The sequence below is a fragment of the Cupressus sempervirens genome, chromosome 11 (assembly GCF_028749045.1).
Source record: "Cupressus sempervirens isolate cs-2001-9-10 chromosome 11, ASM2874904v1, whole genome shotgun sequence".
Lineage (NCBI taxonomy): Eukaryota > Viridiplantae > Streptophyta > Pinopsida > Cupressales > Cupressaceae > Cupressus > Cupressus sempervirens.
In genome coordinates this window covers 537,967,619-537,985,929 of record NC_143128.1, presented here as the reverse complement: position 1 = coordinate 537,985,929, position 18,311 = coordinate 537,967,619, and the positions used below count along the sequence as shown (strand labels likewise).

The 18,311-nt window shown below is 34.1% G+C and overlaps 1 protein-coding gene across 4 annotated transcripts in view; it reads right to left on the bottom strand.

Moving 5' to 3' along the window:
- The window catches only part of LOC149530753 (mitochondrial import inner membrane translocase subunit PAM16 like 2-like), a 129,907-nt gene that overhangs the window by 73,595 nt on the left and 38,001 nt on the right, over nt 1-18,311 (bottom strand). For all 4 annotated transcript variants that reach the window (XM_089809746.1, XM_089809748.1, XM_089809747.1 and 1 more), the window contains one exon: nt 17,181-17,271. In XM_089809746.1, coding sequence (XP_089665872.1) covers nt 17,181-17,183 — 3 coding nt within the window. In that variant the 5' untranslated portion in view covers nt 17,184-17,271. The remainder of the gene's footprint in view (nt 1-17,180; nt 17,272-18,311) is intronic.

Sequence of the window (18,311 nt, the reverse complement as noted above, 5' to 3'; positions counted from 1 at the left end):
CATGAACTCAACCATATAGATGTAGACTTGACCCCATCTTGGTAATATTTAAATTTAAAATTAGTCAAATCAACTCTATTATGTTTTTTCCTTGTGTTGATTAAGTACACATTTTTAAAAATGTGATTATATGTGTAGTATTTATAACATCTAGTTACGTTTTATCATCTAAAGATCTTATTCTCTATATTGTGTTCACATAATTTTACATTAAATCACTTTAATTGGTATCAAGATTTAATACAATTGTAAATATTTTTATCCTTTAAATATTAAAAAAGAGCTAAGAATGTGAATATAAGTCGAGAAAATAATAAAGGGTTTATACTGAGTAGGTTCAAATATAGATGTAAAGAATAAATCTAAAACCTAAAATTATACTTGAAATTTTGATATCAAATAAAGTATAAATTCAATAGGTATCTGTGTCAGATGTACTTTCCACAAATAGCTAGTCATGAGTTTAGGTTTATGTATAGAATTAGAGTTAGACTATGGGTTTACACAATTCTTGGCATGATGGTTAAAGACAGGAAGGGTTTGTATTAGACAGACAGGAACATTGCTTATTATTATTCTCCCTCACAATGTAGAATTTTCACTCATTCCATTTTATAGATTTGGAACATTTCTTTGCTTTAAAAGTAAGCCTATTATTCGTCTATGATTCCGATGTATATTTCTATGGACATCATTGTTACCATCATTGTTGGTGAAACATTGTTCAACTGGATCACATATTTCCCATCTTAGTTGATTAAAAGATAGGTCAAATGTAGGATTCACCACCAAACTAAATAGGAAGTGATCAGAAATCATACTTATCATGCAATCTTTGACACTCAATACATAGTGAGACCAAAACTATTCAAGTAAGTCTTCAGATATTACTTTCGTACTTCTAAAGAAAATAATAGGTGCCTAACTGATGTTGGATAAGAATTCTAGGCAATTTGCACATTGTCTCATTCCCTTGATAGTCATGCTAATGCAATGATAAGCCAAATTCATCATAGCCTATTTATCTCTAAGTACTCTAGTTTCTGCCTAATCATTACCACCTGAATTCATTGCAAAACTTTGGCCTTTCTTATTGTATGTCACTTTGCCCTTCACACCAGCGACGATGATGATATTTAGATGTGATGTGTATAATACACTAGTGTATAGGTCTATGGTTTGTATGTAGATGCAATTATTCATGTAGGTTCTGTTTGATTAGGAGTTCTATCTCTTTATAGTCCATAGACATCCTTTCATTTGACAAGACTGCATACTCTCATCATCATTGAACATTCATACTCCGACTTTGCCCATTCCCAATAGTGAGCTCCTTTTATGTTCTTATATTTTTCCGTGTTCATTCATGATACTATAAGTTTGGAAATCATGACTCATCCTTGATATGGTCCCGATGCTATGAGTTTATATCATTCCACGATTTACTATTGATTAATTTATTTACTTTGATGGAGTTAACAAGATAGCACTATGATGACCCTTCTAACACCAACATATATGCAACAAGATCTTCTATATTTATCCAATTCCCTTCTTCATCTATATATAAATTTCTCTTTTATATACACAATAATATTCTTATAATTGCAAGATTTTCCTCTCCAATTCTTCCTAGAAAAGTATGGTTTTTATATACCATAAAACAGTGGGGTTCCTCGAGTGGGTGGGACCGGGTGGGGGGTGAAAGTTGCCTTGATGGTATGGTAAGGGTTTTATCTCAGGCCCATCCCATATATGCCCATCCCATATAGATGCAAAACTGACCCCATCCCCATCCTAGACCGACCGATCTCGATCTGGATTTTATATATATATATACCTTCGATATCACTCTGGAATGATCTCCTTAGCTATCCTTCTTATTCATGAATTTCATTCACTATTTTATATTTCTCGTGATTAGAAAAGGGAGTGCATTCATTTAAGGATCATCCTCTATTTAATACTGTATCTCGATTCTAATTGTTGAGTTCTATTTGTTCTCAATGAGTAGGTGACAGATATTTACTTTTGTATTCCTCTCGTTGTAAATTCCAATCTTCTGTGATTACCTTGTCCAATTCAGCATAGATAGTTTCAATCCTGTGATCAAGTGGGTTTGATGTATGTTTCTTATACCAACGTTACTCATTGTTTGCAATGTCTTTCCAATGTTTAGGGTTTTGTTCTATGAGTCTGTCGAAGTCCAGTGCTCCAAACAATCCCTGATCTATTATAGGCAAGCTACAAGTTTACTAGTGATTAAGATGATAATTCTCTGCTCTGTTCGTTGGTATATTCACTCTAGATATCATTTATTGTCTTTCTCTGCATGATGATCATTTTATTTGATGTTAATATCCGTTGTGCATCTTATTCTTTTCCTCTAGAGATCTCTTGAAGATGGGGAGAGTAGCAATTAAATATACTCATTCTTTGTATTGAGTCATTTTCCTGCTAGATTGGGAGACTATTGCTCTTATCCTCAACAAAGACGTGTAATCACATTCTCTACGTATGATGCCTTTTACACTCTCGACTATATTTATCTTCAAGTCGTATCTTGTAATTGTTAAAGCAGTATTAATAATATCGGGTGTCTCTATTATCTCCATCATAACTTCTATGGAACTATTGTCATGAGATTGAGCCTGCCCAATATGTTTAGTGTACCATTCTTCTTTTCCTCTTCCAAACAAATTGCTACAACTACTTCTGATTCTGATCTGCGAAATCTGAAATTATGGGTAACTTACAACATATATTGTGAGCAACTCTCCCTAGTAGAGTTGTTAATTTGTTGGTTCCAAAAATCACATATTGGAAATCCAAGAGCTTTCCAATTCTCTAATAGGATTATTAGGTTTTGGCCAACGAACGGGAATAACCTCCTAATTTAATTCCCCTGCACTTTAGGGTTCAATAAACCTAGGTGGATAAACTTTCCTTCAACTCTTATAACTTGGTTCAAAGCTTTTCTATAGCAAATTTAAATCTTGTGAGTTCTTAAGTTGGCAAAATCTCTAAACTCAATCAAAATACAATTATATGAATGCTTGAAATGATTAAAATTTTATATAAAATGTTATCAATAACTGAGTTGATTTTTGCAAGGAGATCCAAAAAAGAATTGCCAACTTCAACTACAAATCTGATGATTGTCTTTCAATGATTCCAAGACCAGTTCCTTGTTTATTCAGGCAATAGAGTTTACCACAATGAAGATTATTATGTACAACTTTATGAGACAATATCATCAATTACTCTTGTACTCCAAATATAGAAGATAAATCTTATATGTCATTCGCTTTTAGTCTAAAAGGATTCTAACTTCTTTGGTAGGAAGTCCAATTAAACACGGATGAAAAAACATGTATTTATTTCACAATATCCTTGATTATCAAACAAAGAATGCTATGAAAAATATAATGCATATGCTTAGTTGGGAATAATTCAATAGTCACCTTACTGATCATAAAGGACAAATCAAAACTATGGTATATTTCTTTACCTTAAATAAACACACACAAAAAGCCCTCTTATCATAAAAATTTAATATTTATCAACTCATGTTAAAGTCAATACTTTAATATCCATATTTCCTCCTTGCAAAATCTGCATATCCTTTTTATTACTTTCCTTTTACACTCTTCACTTGTTCCCTCTTTTCACTTAATACTTCTACTTATATCCTTTTATTCTAAGTTACCATGTTTCTTACATCCCAATTGTTGACCTAGTTTGAAATATAGTTGTTGAGGTTCACATGAGGTCAGTTGGCAGTTTAATTTGAAATTTAGTCGTTATGATTTCAAGTGAAGATGACATGTTAGTTGATCGTTAATCGCGAATTCATGGAATTAAGATGAAGGTTAACTGTTATAATTATTTATGAATAAATAATTTAATTACTGAGAAATTCCTTGCAGGAAGCATGTCGAAGGGGTGGAAGCATTGTCAGAAAAGAATTAGGCAGGGCATCACCATCACTGGGCAAACGGGTAAAGGACCTAGCGATTTGAAATAGAATACATTTGCAGGACTTGCATGAGTTATTTAATAATTTAATTAAATTAACTGAGTCTAAATATAAAATGTATCTTAAAAGATTTTAATTTATCTTTCGTTATATTGTTTTAATAATTATTTATAAACGTACATTTAAATATAAAATGATTAAGCACCATTATAATTTAATAATTAATTAAGTGATGTTGCTTATTAGATTTTAATAATTAAAATAACTTTAAAAACCTTTTATCTTCCTTCGTTCTTTCTTTCTTTTCCTTCTCCTTTCTTTTTATTCTCTTATTCGATTTGTTCGTTTTGTTTAAAGAATTTCAAAATGATCTTGTAACCGATGGAAGCCGTAAGGAGTAGCTCATGTCTATTTTAAGGGAAACTTCAAACATAACTCGGCAACATATTCTTCCTAATCTTGGTGTCCTTTACTGATTTCAATTGTGCAAGCCATATCATATTCGAAAACCTTCAGCTAGCTTACTAAACCCAGTGCAAAGGAAACAGCAAGTATTTACAAAGCATCTAGTCGAGGTTATAGCTGTGGTTGGAGAACTATTCAAGAACTCGAGCCACATTATCACAGGGTCAAGTCACGTAAGACATCTTTTATTCTATGGAAAACGTTTTCACTTCCTTTCCTTATTGATAATAATATGCAATCATCCCTGTAAGCCAACCTTATGACAAATATTTTGTTTTCTATTGTATCATCGAACTGTGCATAGAGCCAAACATAAATCCATTTTGCCTTTATTTCTTGCTATGATATAAGACTCTGAAGAAGCCATCCATAGTAATTCTCTTAAATTCATTTTATTCTGTTGAAGATCAGTGGATTCACTTAGCCATATTTTCTAATCAAATCAGTAACTGCATGAGATCCAAATATGCAATTTTTAGAATTTTATTTTCTTAAAATCTATTCTCTTTGATAACATTTAATTGTGCAAATTGATGAGATCATAAACCAGAGCCGGACTAATAGACTTCTTCAAGCACAAGATTACTTTTAGTCATTTCGTGGTGGAGTCACGTAAGACTTGTGATATGTAATGTTTTTTTGAAAATCATCCATCGGTTCTGATTATAACCTTATAACGTGATAAAATGATACCATTTAATGTACCAGTTCGCCGAATTAACCCATGCAAGTTTGTCAGTTCCTTAGAAACAATATTGCAGAGATTAATGTATAAAGCATGCTGTCCATCTTGTGAAAAGTCTATAATATTCCTTTTTGTCGTTTCCATAGAAACAATATGTCTGTGATTAGTGTATTAAGCATGTCACCTTTCTTATTCCTTAATAAGTTTAACAAGTCTGCCAACTGTCATTCATGATAATTACTGCATTGATTTACACTCAGGTCTAAGTTCTCTTTTGTGTGTGTGTATATATATATATATATATATATATCTGAATTTTTCTCTTAATAATTTAAGAAAGTTATCATCCCAGATAAAATTAATTGCATCCTGATATAAGTATAAATAACTGAGAATGAAAGATTGAATCCAGAACACCAAGGAATTCACCAGGCTAAGAGCCAGAATTTGTGAAGAAGGTACAAGACATATCAGTAAATTTAATTTGATGGCACCGAGGAATCACCGGCTAGATGGCCTGATTATGGTGAAGAGGTGGAGTTAATTAATTAGACCATTCAATTTTGAGATCTTTAAAGAACATAATTATGTAATCGTAGTTTGTGAAATGCTGGATGCATGTATAGTTGTAAGTACCGTTTGTTCTAGGAATTCCTAACACCAGGGATCCACCCGGCTATGTAGCCAAGAAAAAGGGTAATGAGGTGAAAGCGAGGAATCTGTAATAATATGAATCAGTATCAGTTATGATAGTTCAATATTTATCATTTAATATGAATTAATTAATAGCTCATGCATATTCCTGTTATGGTGATCTCCTACTGCCAAGTCGTATGGCGTGTTATATATCATGATGCCTAGTGGATGGAATGATGTTCCCTGTCAATTCCCAGTAGGGAGGGCCTTTCTCGTTAGCGATCGTGTGGGGATATGTTGTGGTCCGAGGTTGGGTGGTTAAGCCCCTGACAATGTTTCACCTCTCTCAAGATGTCAGATCTATGTCAGACAGAGATAAGCCATGCATTCAATTATTTATCGGAAACAGTTAAGTAAGCAGAGGAAAAGGAATCTGAAGCCCTAATTGATTTGAGAGATGATTGGAACCCTAAAGGATAAAGTGGTATCAGAACCCTAATTGAATCCATGGTATTGGAAGCCCTATTTGAATCAGTGGTATCGTAAGCCCTAATTTGAATCCGTGGTATCAAAAGCCCTATTTGAATCAGTGGTATCAAAAGCCCTAATTTGAATCCGTGGTATCAGAAGCCCTAGATGAATCCGTGGTAGCGAAAGCCCTAAGTGAAATTGCAATATCACAAGCACTAAATGAACCGAAGGTAAATGATGCCCTAATTGATACAGCAGTATGTGATGCCCTAATTTAAAATATAGTGTCATTTATTTAAAATTATCATTTGATTTTAAGATAGTGGTTAGTAGATGATAGTCATCATATGAAATTGTTAGTGTATTTGTGGACTAAACTGAGTGGTTGCAGAAGCACCCTTAGTTTGATTCGAACTCAATTTTCCGAGGTATGTGGTTTTTAATTTCTGCAGTAATTTAATTTGAAGGTACTTCAAGTATTTAGTTAAGAAATTTTGTTTAACTAATTTTAACGGTAAATCTTATTCACATGAACATGAATGATATAACTGTCTTCCTATGAAACGAAATAGTAACTGTATTCCTTGAGTATGTTAAATGTTAATTTAGACCCGGGAAAAACCGGATGTTACAACGTTCGCTTTAGGAAGGCAAAATCTGAAATTTGATGACTCCAAATTCCTAGTCGGTTTGAATTCGTTTCACATTCGCCCTTTTACTAGCAAATTCGTTGTGGGCTCTGCATTTCAAACCTTGGTCGAGTTTGGAAGAATTTGGTGCGAATTGGCAGAGGAAAATGAGCCCGGGCAGAATTTGGTGCGACTTCCGAGTGAATTTGGGGAAATGCCAAAAACGTGTTGACTTTTCAACATTTTAAAAAAGTGTTTTTGGGATTTTTTCAACCTAGAAGTCTTTAATAAAGTTTATGCTGCGTTAAAAAACCACCATTTTGGGCTTTCACGATTAGCATACTGTGTATGAACTGGTTTGCTGCAGCATATATATATATATATATATATATATATATATATATATATATATATATATTTATTTATTTATTTATTTATTTATTTATTTATTTATTTTTAATTTAAATTCTTGTATGGACAAACCCCAAACGAACTCGAGCCCAACCCCAATCAAATTTGATTGAATTTCAAACCCAAATGTCGAACCCGCATCTAAACCAAAATCCGAACTGGCAACTTAGCTTTTATTTGAAGGATGTGACTTTTCATTAAAAACTTACATCCCTTCAAAAATAAAATTCCACCTTATAATTTGATTTCTCCGATTAATAGAAAAGCTTTATTAATCTTATTCAAAACTATTAACCTTTCATTATCGTCATAGTTTCATATGCCTCCCGACAGTTGAATCTTCTGTTGGTTGAATTTCAAATTTATAGTTCCAAGATTTGTGAAAATTCCTTGTGTTTATCCACTCGAGCGGACTCTCAACATTCTTTCACACTAACACCTCAATTCTGACTCTACATCAATTTCTTCAAACTTCATATTTGATACATGCTTGCCCCAGTTGTTGGGAACACTATGTGAATTGGAGACCAAATTGTGCCAAGGCCACAAGTCATGAGAAGTTTCGAACTAATCATAAGTATGTTAGGAAGATTTTGCTCCTAACTTCCAATTCAAGAAGTTACGTGAATGCATGTCTAGTAGGCATGTCTAGACTCTAAGCATTTGGCCAAAACACGTAATAGGGTAGCAGCACAAAAAGCAATGTGGCTCATCCACATCTTGCCTACAATGACCAGTTTTTTGCAACACACGACACCAAATTTATATGAACTATGTGTGTTTGTTATCAACCATTGTTCTTCAAATTGTCACGTAAATCTCAACAAGCATTCTCCTTCCAAGTTATGAAGTATTGCATTGTAAGGCTTCTCCACAAGGATTGTCACCTTTTCGCAATATGTTCTAGGTTGGACGCGAATGAAGATAACATTTTTGTTATCAACGGGAACGGAATTTTGCATATGCCTTGTTGAAGACGATGTTAAAAGCTTGTTGTGATGAATTCCTAAGTGACCTCCATGTGAATTCTTTTGGATAGTGGATGACATCTTCACCTTTGACTTCTTCATTTTCACATAACTTGATTGTATAAAGTTTGGGCTAAAGGATGCTTCTAGGTCTCTCAGAGAGAGTCCTTGGATAAATGGATACCAAGTTGGTATCTCTTCCAACACTATTGGATTTGTGAACAGGAGCCAATCTAAGAGCCACAATGTTCATTTGAGGGTCTTGATGCTTAAGCCTTTCTAGTTTTTCTTCCCACTGAAAGGGAACTGAAACTAAACATGGGCAACCTAAATCCACTACTTCAGTACCTAACTTATTTTGACCTGTCAATTCCTTCCTTCTTGTTAGCAATCTGTTGAAAAAATATCTTCCTGATCTCAGATGGAGATCAAGCTTTGGGGACGACTTGGCACAAAAATTGTATCCAATTACCTCTTAATCACATGACACGGATTCATTTGTTTTTGAATCCACAGTTAAGCAATTAACTTTTGCTGCCTATGAAATCTCTCCAAAAACTCACCCCAGCAACATACTTACCTTCTTCCTTGCCAGAAACTTCCAACTATAAAAGCTAACACTACTATCTCAATACAATATCTTTAAAGCAAAAATGTAAACTAAAATAAAGGCTCCATCAGTGGCTCTTGTTGGGGACATATACCCCTTGTGCGCATAATGAGATTCCAGCTATCTTTGAAGATGCAGACCATACTTAAGCTGATGCAAATTGAAATTGGGTGGCCCAAGACCCCCCAAAGTGAACATTGATCCTTTCCTTTATCGAACACCCAAGTTTGATCATGCAACAACTTATTCCTTTTGATCATGGTATGCTTTCTCTTCATGACATTCTTACGATCATAATTTGCCCTTTCATTTTCAACAAGAGTAATTAAAAAGAAACAAATTTCATAATCATTCAACCCCAACATCTGATCCCTTGTTGTATTAAATGCATCATCCTTATGAAAAATACTTATTTGTTCCGCTTTATCAATGCAATCTTTATGTTTAGCCTTTGAGAGATCATCACATGCAATGTGGTTTTTGTTGAATGGAAGAACCTTATGCATTTGATTGGTCACACCAGTATCTAGATCAATTTTCCCTACCTCAATGTCTTCTTATACATAATTCGCTTCATCTACCTACTCTATATTGTCCCTTCTCACAAAATGGTTTTGAATATAACTCACATTCAAGAAATATTACTTCACTTTAGTCAAAAATCTGATTTGAGGGGACATTTCAAAAATTTTCAGAATAATTATATAACACTTTCTAATCATTATGCATGTCTGATTCCATCTCATCTTCACATTTTAAATGCAAATACTGATCATAGAATAGATTGAAAAATAGCTCTACTTCTGAATTCATTCCTCTGCACATGCTATGAATTTCATTATTTTCAAAAACATCCTTATGTTGCATTTCCTCACCATGTTCATCATGATGTATATGTTCATCTTTTACAGGGCCTCATATTTCTTTTGTTGTCGAAATCCTTGTTATAAGATATGACTCACATTCAAAGAGGATTTCTTCATGCTGCTAATGGACTTGATTACATAGAAAATCTTCTTCAAATAATGTTTTCAAGAAAATACAAAATTCAAGCATACCTGCATGAGGGCTTTTATCTTGATCATGAGGTGTTCTATTACACAAGATATCAGCAAATTGTATACTAAATTCATCCTTTTGAGAATCATCGCCTGCTTGATCAACAAGAATAATATCTTCATTAGCAATATCTCCTAAACCTTCCTCCTTTTCACTTACCATTTGAAGTTCTATTTTATCTTCACCATTTCTTTCCTAGGAATTATCATCTCCTTCATCTAGTACCAACTTAATATGCACTAATCCGTTGACTTGTTTATAGTGGTTGATTGAGAAAAAATTTGGACCATCTTTTTCAATATGTTTCTAATATTCCATGTTGAGAAAATTCTCTTCCTCATTTTTACATTCACTGATATCTGTTGTCATGCGAGTATCATCATGGGCAAATTCTTCTTCACTTGCTTTACTTCAAAGACAATGCTTCAGACACCATTCCCAGGATACCACGTATAAGATGTATATCTTAGACTCCCTGGTTAGACCTACAGTTCTTTATGGTTCAACTGTCTGGGGGCTCTCCCTATTGGCCACTTTACTAAGCTTCGGTGGAGAGGGTTCAAACTCTCCTTCAGCGCCTCATTTGTTGTCAGCCATCTACTCCTACATGTATTATCTTGGCCGAGTTCAGTGCTCACCCCTTCAGACTCTACACGATAATTGATTTGGTTTGGTTACTCCACAGACTCAAGGGCTTTGCAAACTCCAATGATGGCAAATATTGTTATTCCTACTTTGCCTACTGCTCCTCAACTTTGATTGCAGCTTCAACCCCCCTACAAGTCGCGCTTGATGCTGGTTACTCAGGCCTTCGATCTCCTCTGATCCGTGGGTATTGATATTGACCACCTTCCTCCTTTTTAGTATTCCCTGGACTCTCCTACGCATCTCCTCCCCCCTCAGTTATAGGGGAATGACATTACCAGGATGTACATATACACGAGGTATATTCAGGTGACTTGCGTCAACCTGCCTGGGGACCTCCGCCCACATATGGCCTTCTATGCAAAGCACTATATTGACATCTAGGATGTTATTATTGTTCAACCTTACTACTCTTCCCGATGGTGGCCTCATGTGTTACATATCTAGATAGATTTCTTTAGAGTTGGGTCTCACGGACTCTGTATCCAAACAAATCACTAGACTAGCAGAGATGAGTGGAATTGCCAATGTTGTGACACGAATGTGACGGAGACTAAGCTCCATTTCCTATTCTGTCGTTCGGTGTACTATGAGATTCGAGGGAGGTTCCATTGCTTATTTAGAGAGTGCAAGTCCCTATAATCCTTCAAATATGATGATCAACGATGTCTTGCTCTCTATCTCCAAGAGGCCTTTTGTCTTCAGGATTTCAATCTTTGAGAGTATTCCCCCCTCTCAATCTACATCCCTTCATCCACTTATCACTTCCTTCTTCACTCCAGTTACCTCTCCTAGGGGAATCAAGCGGTGTGGGAGCCATTCCACTGCCACTCACATCAGATTAGTGCGACCGCACAGAGCTCACACACACATGCACCATCAATGACAACGACTCTCCTCTTTGGCAACGGGTTCAGACTTCTCTGCACATAGACAGTTATCCTTCAGCTTTGAGATACTTTTTTAACAACAATGAACTGCTAATTGCTTCACAATTTTGAAGTCTCTCTTGTACAGTTTTGTTTCTCTTTTTTTGCTTATTGCTTTGTTTGTTTCCTTTTTCTCGAACCCAATTTGGTGGTCCTACTGCCTTTTGGAACCATGGAATTCTTATAGGAACCATTGTTCAAATTCTTTCTAAGATGAAATACTATATGTAGGTAGTATTGCATATGCTTGTCTAGCATTCTCTTTTAATGTCTTGACAATTAGCTTCATCGCCTGATCTTCTACCCAAATTTCATAATCTTCTATAAATATATAAAATGCATTCCAATGTTGAAGTATTGATTCATCCAATTCTCCATGAAACTTTGGTACAAGTTTTGAGAGTTTTGGGAATAACTTGTTAGGTTCACAATCAAATCTTATAAGATCCAATGGCCTGATGACATCTGGAATAAAAGGCTTTCTTTGAAATAATTAATGCATTGTCTACAAAACTATTCACCATTTCCTTTTGATTGTTCTCCCTCAGCAGAGCTACCAACTGAAATCTTATTGAATAGAGTCCCCACCTCTTCTGAGGAATGTATTGATTTATTAATCTTTTGGGTTCTTGCTTCCAGCAGAGCATGCTTCCAAACAAATTGATACAACTGCTCTTTGATTCTGATCTACAAAATCTGAAATTTCGGGAAACTTGACAACATATAATGTGAGCAACTCTCCCTAGTAGAGTTGCCAATCTGTTGGCTCCCAAGACCACAAATTGGAAATCCAAGAGCTTTAACAATTCTCTAATACGATTACTCAATCAATTTCGGCCAACAAGCGTGAATGACCTCCTATTTAATTCCCCTGCTCTTTAGGCTTTGCTAAACCTAAGCAGGTAAACCTTCCTTAAACCCTTATGACTTGGTTCAAAGCTTTTCTATAGAGAATTTAAATCTTGTGAGTTCTTAAGTTGGCAAAATCTCTAAACTTGATCAAAATACAATTATATGAATTCTTGAAATGATTAAATGTTTATACAAGATTTTATCAATAATTGAGTTGATGATTGCAAGAAGGAGATACAAAAAAGAATCGCCAACTTCAACTATTAATCTGATGATTGGCTTTCAATGATTCCAAAGGTCAATGCCTTGTTTATTCAGGCAATATAGTTTACCACAATGAAGATTATTATGTACAACTTTGAGACAATATACATCAAAATATCATCAATTACTCATGTACTCCAATGCAGTGGAGAAATCCTATATGCAAATTCAATGTTAGTCTAAAAGGATTCTAACTTCTTTGGTGGGAAGTCCAATTAGACACGGATGAAGAAAACACTTATTTATTTCACACAATCCTTGATTATCAAACAAAGAATGCTATGAAAAATCTAATGCATGAACTTTGTTGAGAATAATTCACAAATGGTTTATTTCTTTACCTTAAATAAACACAAACAAAAAGCCCTTTTTATCATCAAAATATAATATTTATCAATTCACATTAAAGTTATACTTTAACATTAAAATATAAAATTTATCAATATCCATATTCATCCTTGCAAAAATCTGAATATCCTTTTTACTACTTTCTTTTTTCACTCTTCACTTGTTCCCTCTTTTCACTTAATACTTCTTCTATTTATATCCTTTTATTTAAGGATGTGACTTTTCATTAAAAACTTATGTCCCTTCAAAAATAAATGACACCTCATAATTTAATTTCTCCAATTAAAAGCAGAGCTTTATTAATCTTATTCAAAACTATTGACCTTTCATTATCAACATAGTTCCATTTGCCTCCCAACAATTGAATCTCCCAATGGTTGAATCTCAATTTTTTTGTTGCAAAATTTACGAAAATTCCTTGTGTCCATCCCGCTGTTGAAAAACTCTACGAGATATCACAAATCTCGCAATATATCACACGCCAAATTGCTGGACGATTTTATTGCTGCAAAACCAGCATCAATATAATGATTTTCGCGCAGCAGTGTTTTAATGAAAATCTCACCAAATCACACGAGAAAATGGACAAAAAATTGTCATGTGTTATCTGTGGCATCCTCATTCGGCAACAGAACAGTGCTGCAGTGGGCAAAAGAAAGCATTTCTGCTATGGGCATCATTCATCTTCCTCAGGTCACTACATGTTATAGAACAGGTGGTCACAAGGGATTAAATTTGATGCAAGCACACATTAAAATAGCGATTTCTCAGCATTTTGATGAGTTGGGCGTCACAAGAGTGGTTGAGGAAGACAAGTCTCATATTTATTTATTTTTAAAAAATATCAGAAGGTTTCATTTACTATCAACTTTAATTTGGTATTTATTTTTAGGATTTTTATTTATCTATAAAATTAGATTGTATTTTAAAATTTCAAAAATGTTTATAATATTACACATTAAATATTATTTTGTTTCAATTGAATTGTTATTATAATGTTTAACCTTTATTATAATTAAATTTAATATTCTTATTTTATTTTATTTTTAGCATCAAAACAAAATAAGTCAAACTATTCTATATAAAATATTTGATCTACATTTCAAAAATCTTATTTATAAAATTTAATGACTTCAAAACATTCAAGTTAAACTTAAACAATATATTAAGTATATTATAGTTAGAATATTTATATATTTAATTTATTAGAATTAAGTATTTTAACTAAATTTAATGTTTTCTATTTTACTTCTACATTTAAAAAATTAAAAAAATTCAATCTTAATTTATAGAAGACAAATTCAATGTCTTCACTTTTTATCAAAGTGTTTCCTTGTCAAACTTTATTTAAATATTGTTCTTGTGGAACTCGAATTTGAACCTTGTGACATAGGTTTCGAGTTTTAGAAGTGCACATGCAATATTGCACACAAGTTTTATAATTTTTATATGGGATTTGAATATGGAGTTTCTTATCGGGATAAAATAAAAACAAATATTATTGTGACTAAAAAATATACAAAGTAAATAAATATTATATAATTTATAATTATAGAAATAAAATGTAATAAATGATCTATTAAAAGAAGTTACAATATAAATGTGTTAGATAATTCATAATAATTACAAACAAACATTATAATCTAGTATGTGTGTGTGCTTTGAGAATATTTTAAAAAATTATATATTTTCAAATGTTTGATAAAAGTGCCAATTTATTGCCGAGTTTTTGGCAAATCCAAGTTTTCCAAATTTTTTGGATCGGTCAAATTATTGCCGAGTCCAAGTTTTTCAACTATGGGACTCCATCCACTGGAGCGAATTCTCAACACTATTTCACATTGACGCCTCAGTTCAGACTCTGCATCAATTTCTTCCAACTTCATATTTGATACATACTTGCCCGAGTTGCTGGGAATGCTGCGTGATCTGGAGACCAGATTGTGCCAAGGCTACACATCATGAGGAGTCTCGAACTGATGAGAAGTATGTTAGGGAGATTTTGCTCCAAACTTCCTATTCAAGGAGTTACATGAATGCCTGTGTAACAGGCCTGTTCAAGTGTTTCGCTAAAACATGTAATAGGGTAGTGGCTCAGAGACCAGTGTGGCTCATCCACGTCATGTCTGCAATGGCAAGTTTTCTGCAACATACAGCACCAAATCTACATGAATTGTGTGAGTTTGTCATCAACCAGTGTTCTTCAGACTGTCACGCGAATCTAAACAAGCATTCTTGTTCCAAGTTATGACTGTATTGCATTGTAAGGCTTCTCCAAAGGGGTTGTCACCTTTTCCCAGTATGTCCCAGGCTGAGCACGAATGAAGATAAGATTTTTGTTATCAACAGGAACATGATTTTGCATATGCCTTGCAGAAGACAATGTTAAAAGCCTGTTGTTGCTGCTTCAATAAGAGAGGAGACTAGGACTATAGCACAAAGGACTGCAATCGGGGCTCTCAAAAATGCTTATAGGTGATGAAATCCTGAGAGACCTCCATGTGAATAATTCTGGATAGTGGAGGACACCTTCACCTTTGACTTTATCATTTTCATATAACTTGACCGTGTGAAGTCTGGGCTACAGGATGCTTCTGAGCCTCTCAGATGAACCCTGGGATAAATTGATACCAAGTCGGTATCTCTTCCAACACTGTTGGATTGTTGAACAGGAGATAGTCTAAGAGCCACAGTGTTCATTTCAGGGACTTGAGGCTTAGGCCTTCCTGGTTTTTCTTCCCACTTAAAGGGAACTGAAACTGAACATGGACAACCCGAACCCACTGATTCAATATCTGACTTATTTTGCCCTCTCAATTCCTTCCTTCTTGTAAGCATCTGTTAAAAAAATCTCTTTGCACAGAAATTGTATCCAGTTAACTCTGAATCAGATGACACAGATTCATCTGTTTCTGAATCCACATTTAAGCAATTAAATTTTTCTGCCTTGACAGCTCCTAGAACTCGCCCCAGCAACATACTTGCCTTCTTCCTTGCCAGAAACTTCCAAGCATAAAAGCCAACACCACTACCTCAATATCTTGAAACCAAAAATGGACACTAAAATTAAGGCTCCATCACCTAGGATTTTACACAACTTCTATATGAAGTTGGCCGATCTTTAGATGTTGATAACAATAAAACATAAAATATAATTGCCACTAATTAAAAAAATCACTGACTAGCTTTGAAATCAATGACACTACATTCAACATACACACGGTGTATGCATGTGTACAGTTTAAGTCACTATAATCTCAAATTTCATAAGTATGTCCTTCTGAAAGATGCCAAGAGATTAATATAGAGGTCCCAATCTTATACACTGTACACATGTATACATAATGAGTATTCATATGTAAGAATACCATGTGCAACAAATATACAAACCTGTATTTGTGTGAAATACACCTTTTCATGTATACACTGTAAACATATGTTACACAAAACACCATGTATTACATGTGTTACATATGTATTGGATGTATGCATGCATAAATGCATATTACATGTATAAACATATACTCATGTATTGCATAAATACACTTAAAGGAGTATATGGATATATGTGTACATGTATACACACACATATAATACAATATGTGCTGGTGTACTTATATAAATATAGCACAAGCTGATTTTAAAATTCGAAGTTAATATAGATGCACATTTATACAGACACATGCAGGTGTATATGTATAATGGATACACATATGTGGAGAAAGTATACCTCACAAAAGCTAATTTTAATACTAAAGAGTTAACATAGTGCACAATTAAATCAAACTTTAAAATGATTAATTCAAAATAAATTAAAATGAACAAAACAAGCTTCTAATTTAAAGCTGACAATTTTTTTCCTTGAAGCGTTAATATTGTGCCTTTCCAAAGCTGTAAATGTACAAAATAGAACAAATTAGGTCTTAAGATATTATTGTTAAAAATCAGCCAATTTTATAACCACTAAGAGACATTACAGCATCACCACCCCAGTTGTAGCTGTAGGCCATTTCTCTCAGCATAATAAGAAAAGTTGCATACAGGCGCACAAGCGATGGCATGATCACAAAACTAAGAGATTGGCTAGTTCAAAATCTGATTGCTACGATAGTGACCATGATCTAAGATCGAGGAATTCCTGAATGCAAATCATTTTAACCTATGTCTCCAATGACCAACAAGAAAGGCAAAAACTACAGTAAATAATAGCGAGCGCTTGTAAAGCTTACCATGGTGCTTGCAACAGTGTCCCACTCCAACAACACCAGCTCTGTAGTATAAACTCCAGATCTGGATTCAAAAATACTTCTACACCAAAATCTGGGAAAAAAGCACAGCCAATATATTTCATTATAAGATCGAATCAGAGATGGTACTTGAAAGAAACCTACATTTATTTATCAAGATTTTGACTTGCTTCACAGGAGCATTTTTAAGTGTCAAAAAGAAACATAAGTTTTGTGAAACTCAAAAAAAAAAAATTACACGTGCTATTAATCAGAAATCGTCACATGAGATAGGGTTGCATCCTCGTTTTTGTATTTGGTGCAGATTACTGAAGTAATGTTACTATTTAATGGTCATTTATGCATAGTTCATTAGTTTTTAGTTTTTTTAGCTAGTTGCTATTTTAGACTACAGTTTACGGTGTTTCATTAATAAACATTGCAAAATGTTTGCCTATATATAATGTAACTTTGTATTCATAATCAGTAGGACAATTACCATTTCATGGTATCAGAGTGGGGTGGTTGTTAAGAGGTTTTTTGAAACACAACTCATTCTGCAAATTCAATTTTTCATGGAAACTTGGGTCATTTTTTGTTGTTTGTTTTATCTCCAAGACTACTAGCGACTCTAGTCAAGCCCTGAAAGTCACGTCTAGCAAACCCGTGGATTTATTTGCAAATCAGGGTTTTCTTTGGGCCGAATGCCTAAGGTCAGGTGTCTCCAGTTTTCTTTGTAAAGAGCCTTTTTTACTTTCAAGAGACTTCTTTCACAAAGCCTGCATTTTCTTTTCTGAGATCTCCAAGAGCTACAAACTCTGCAACCCATGTGTCTTGTTTTTCCCTCCCATGCAACAGCTTCGCGAATTTTTATGACAGATTTTGGCCGCAAAAAACAGCACGACATGTTTGTGTTCACTCCGGACTGTCGTGTTTTCTATGTCCACCTCAGGATTTGTGCCCTCTGTTTGAGATTTTGTTTTCCATGCCTGATCAGCAATTTGTTTCAACATCTGAGCTGACAATTTTTGGGCTTCGGATCTGTGCCAGAATAGTGTATTGTTGTTTTCTGACCTGCAAAAAGTTTTTCATAGTCTAGGCTTTCTACAATTGAGATGGCATCTCTGATGAACA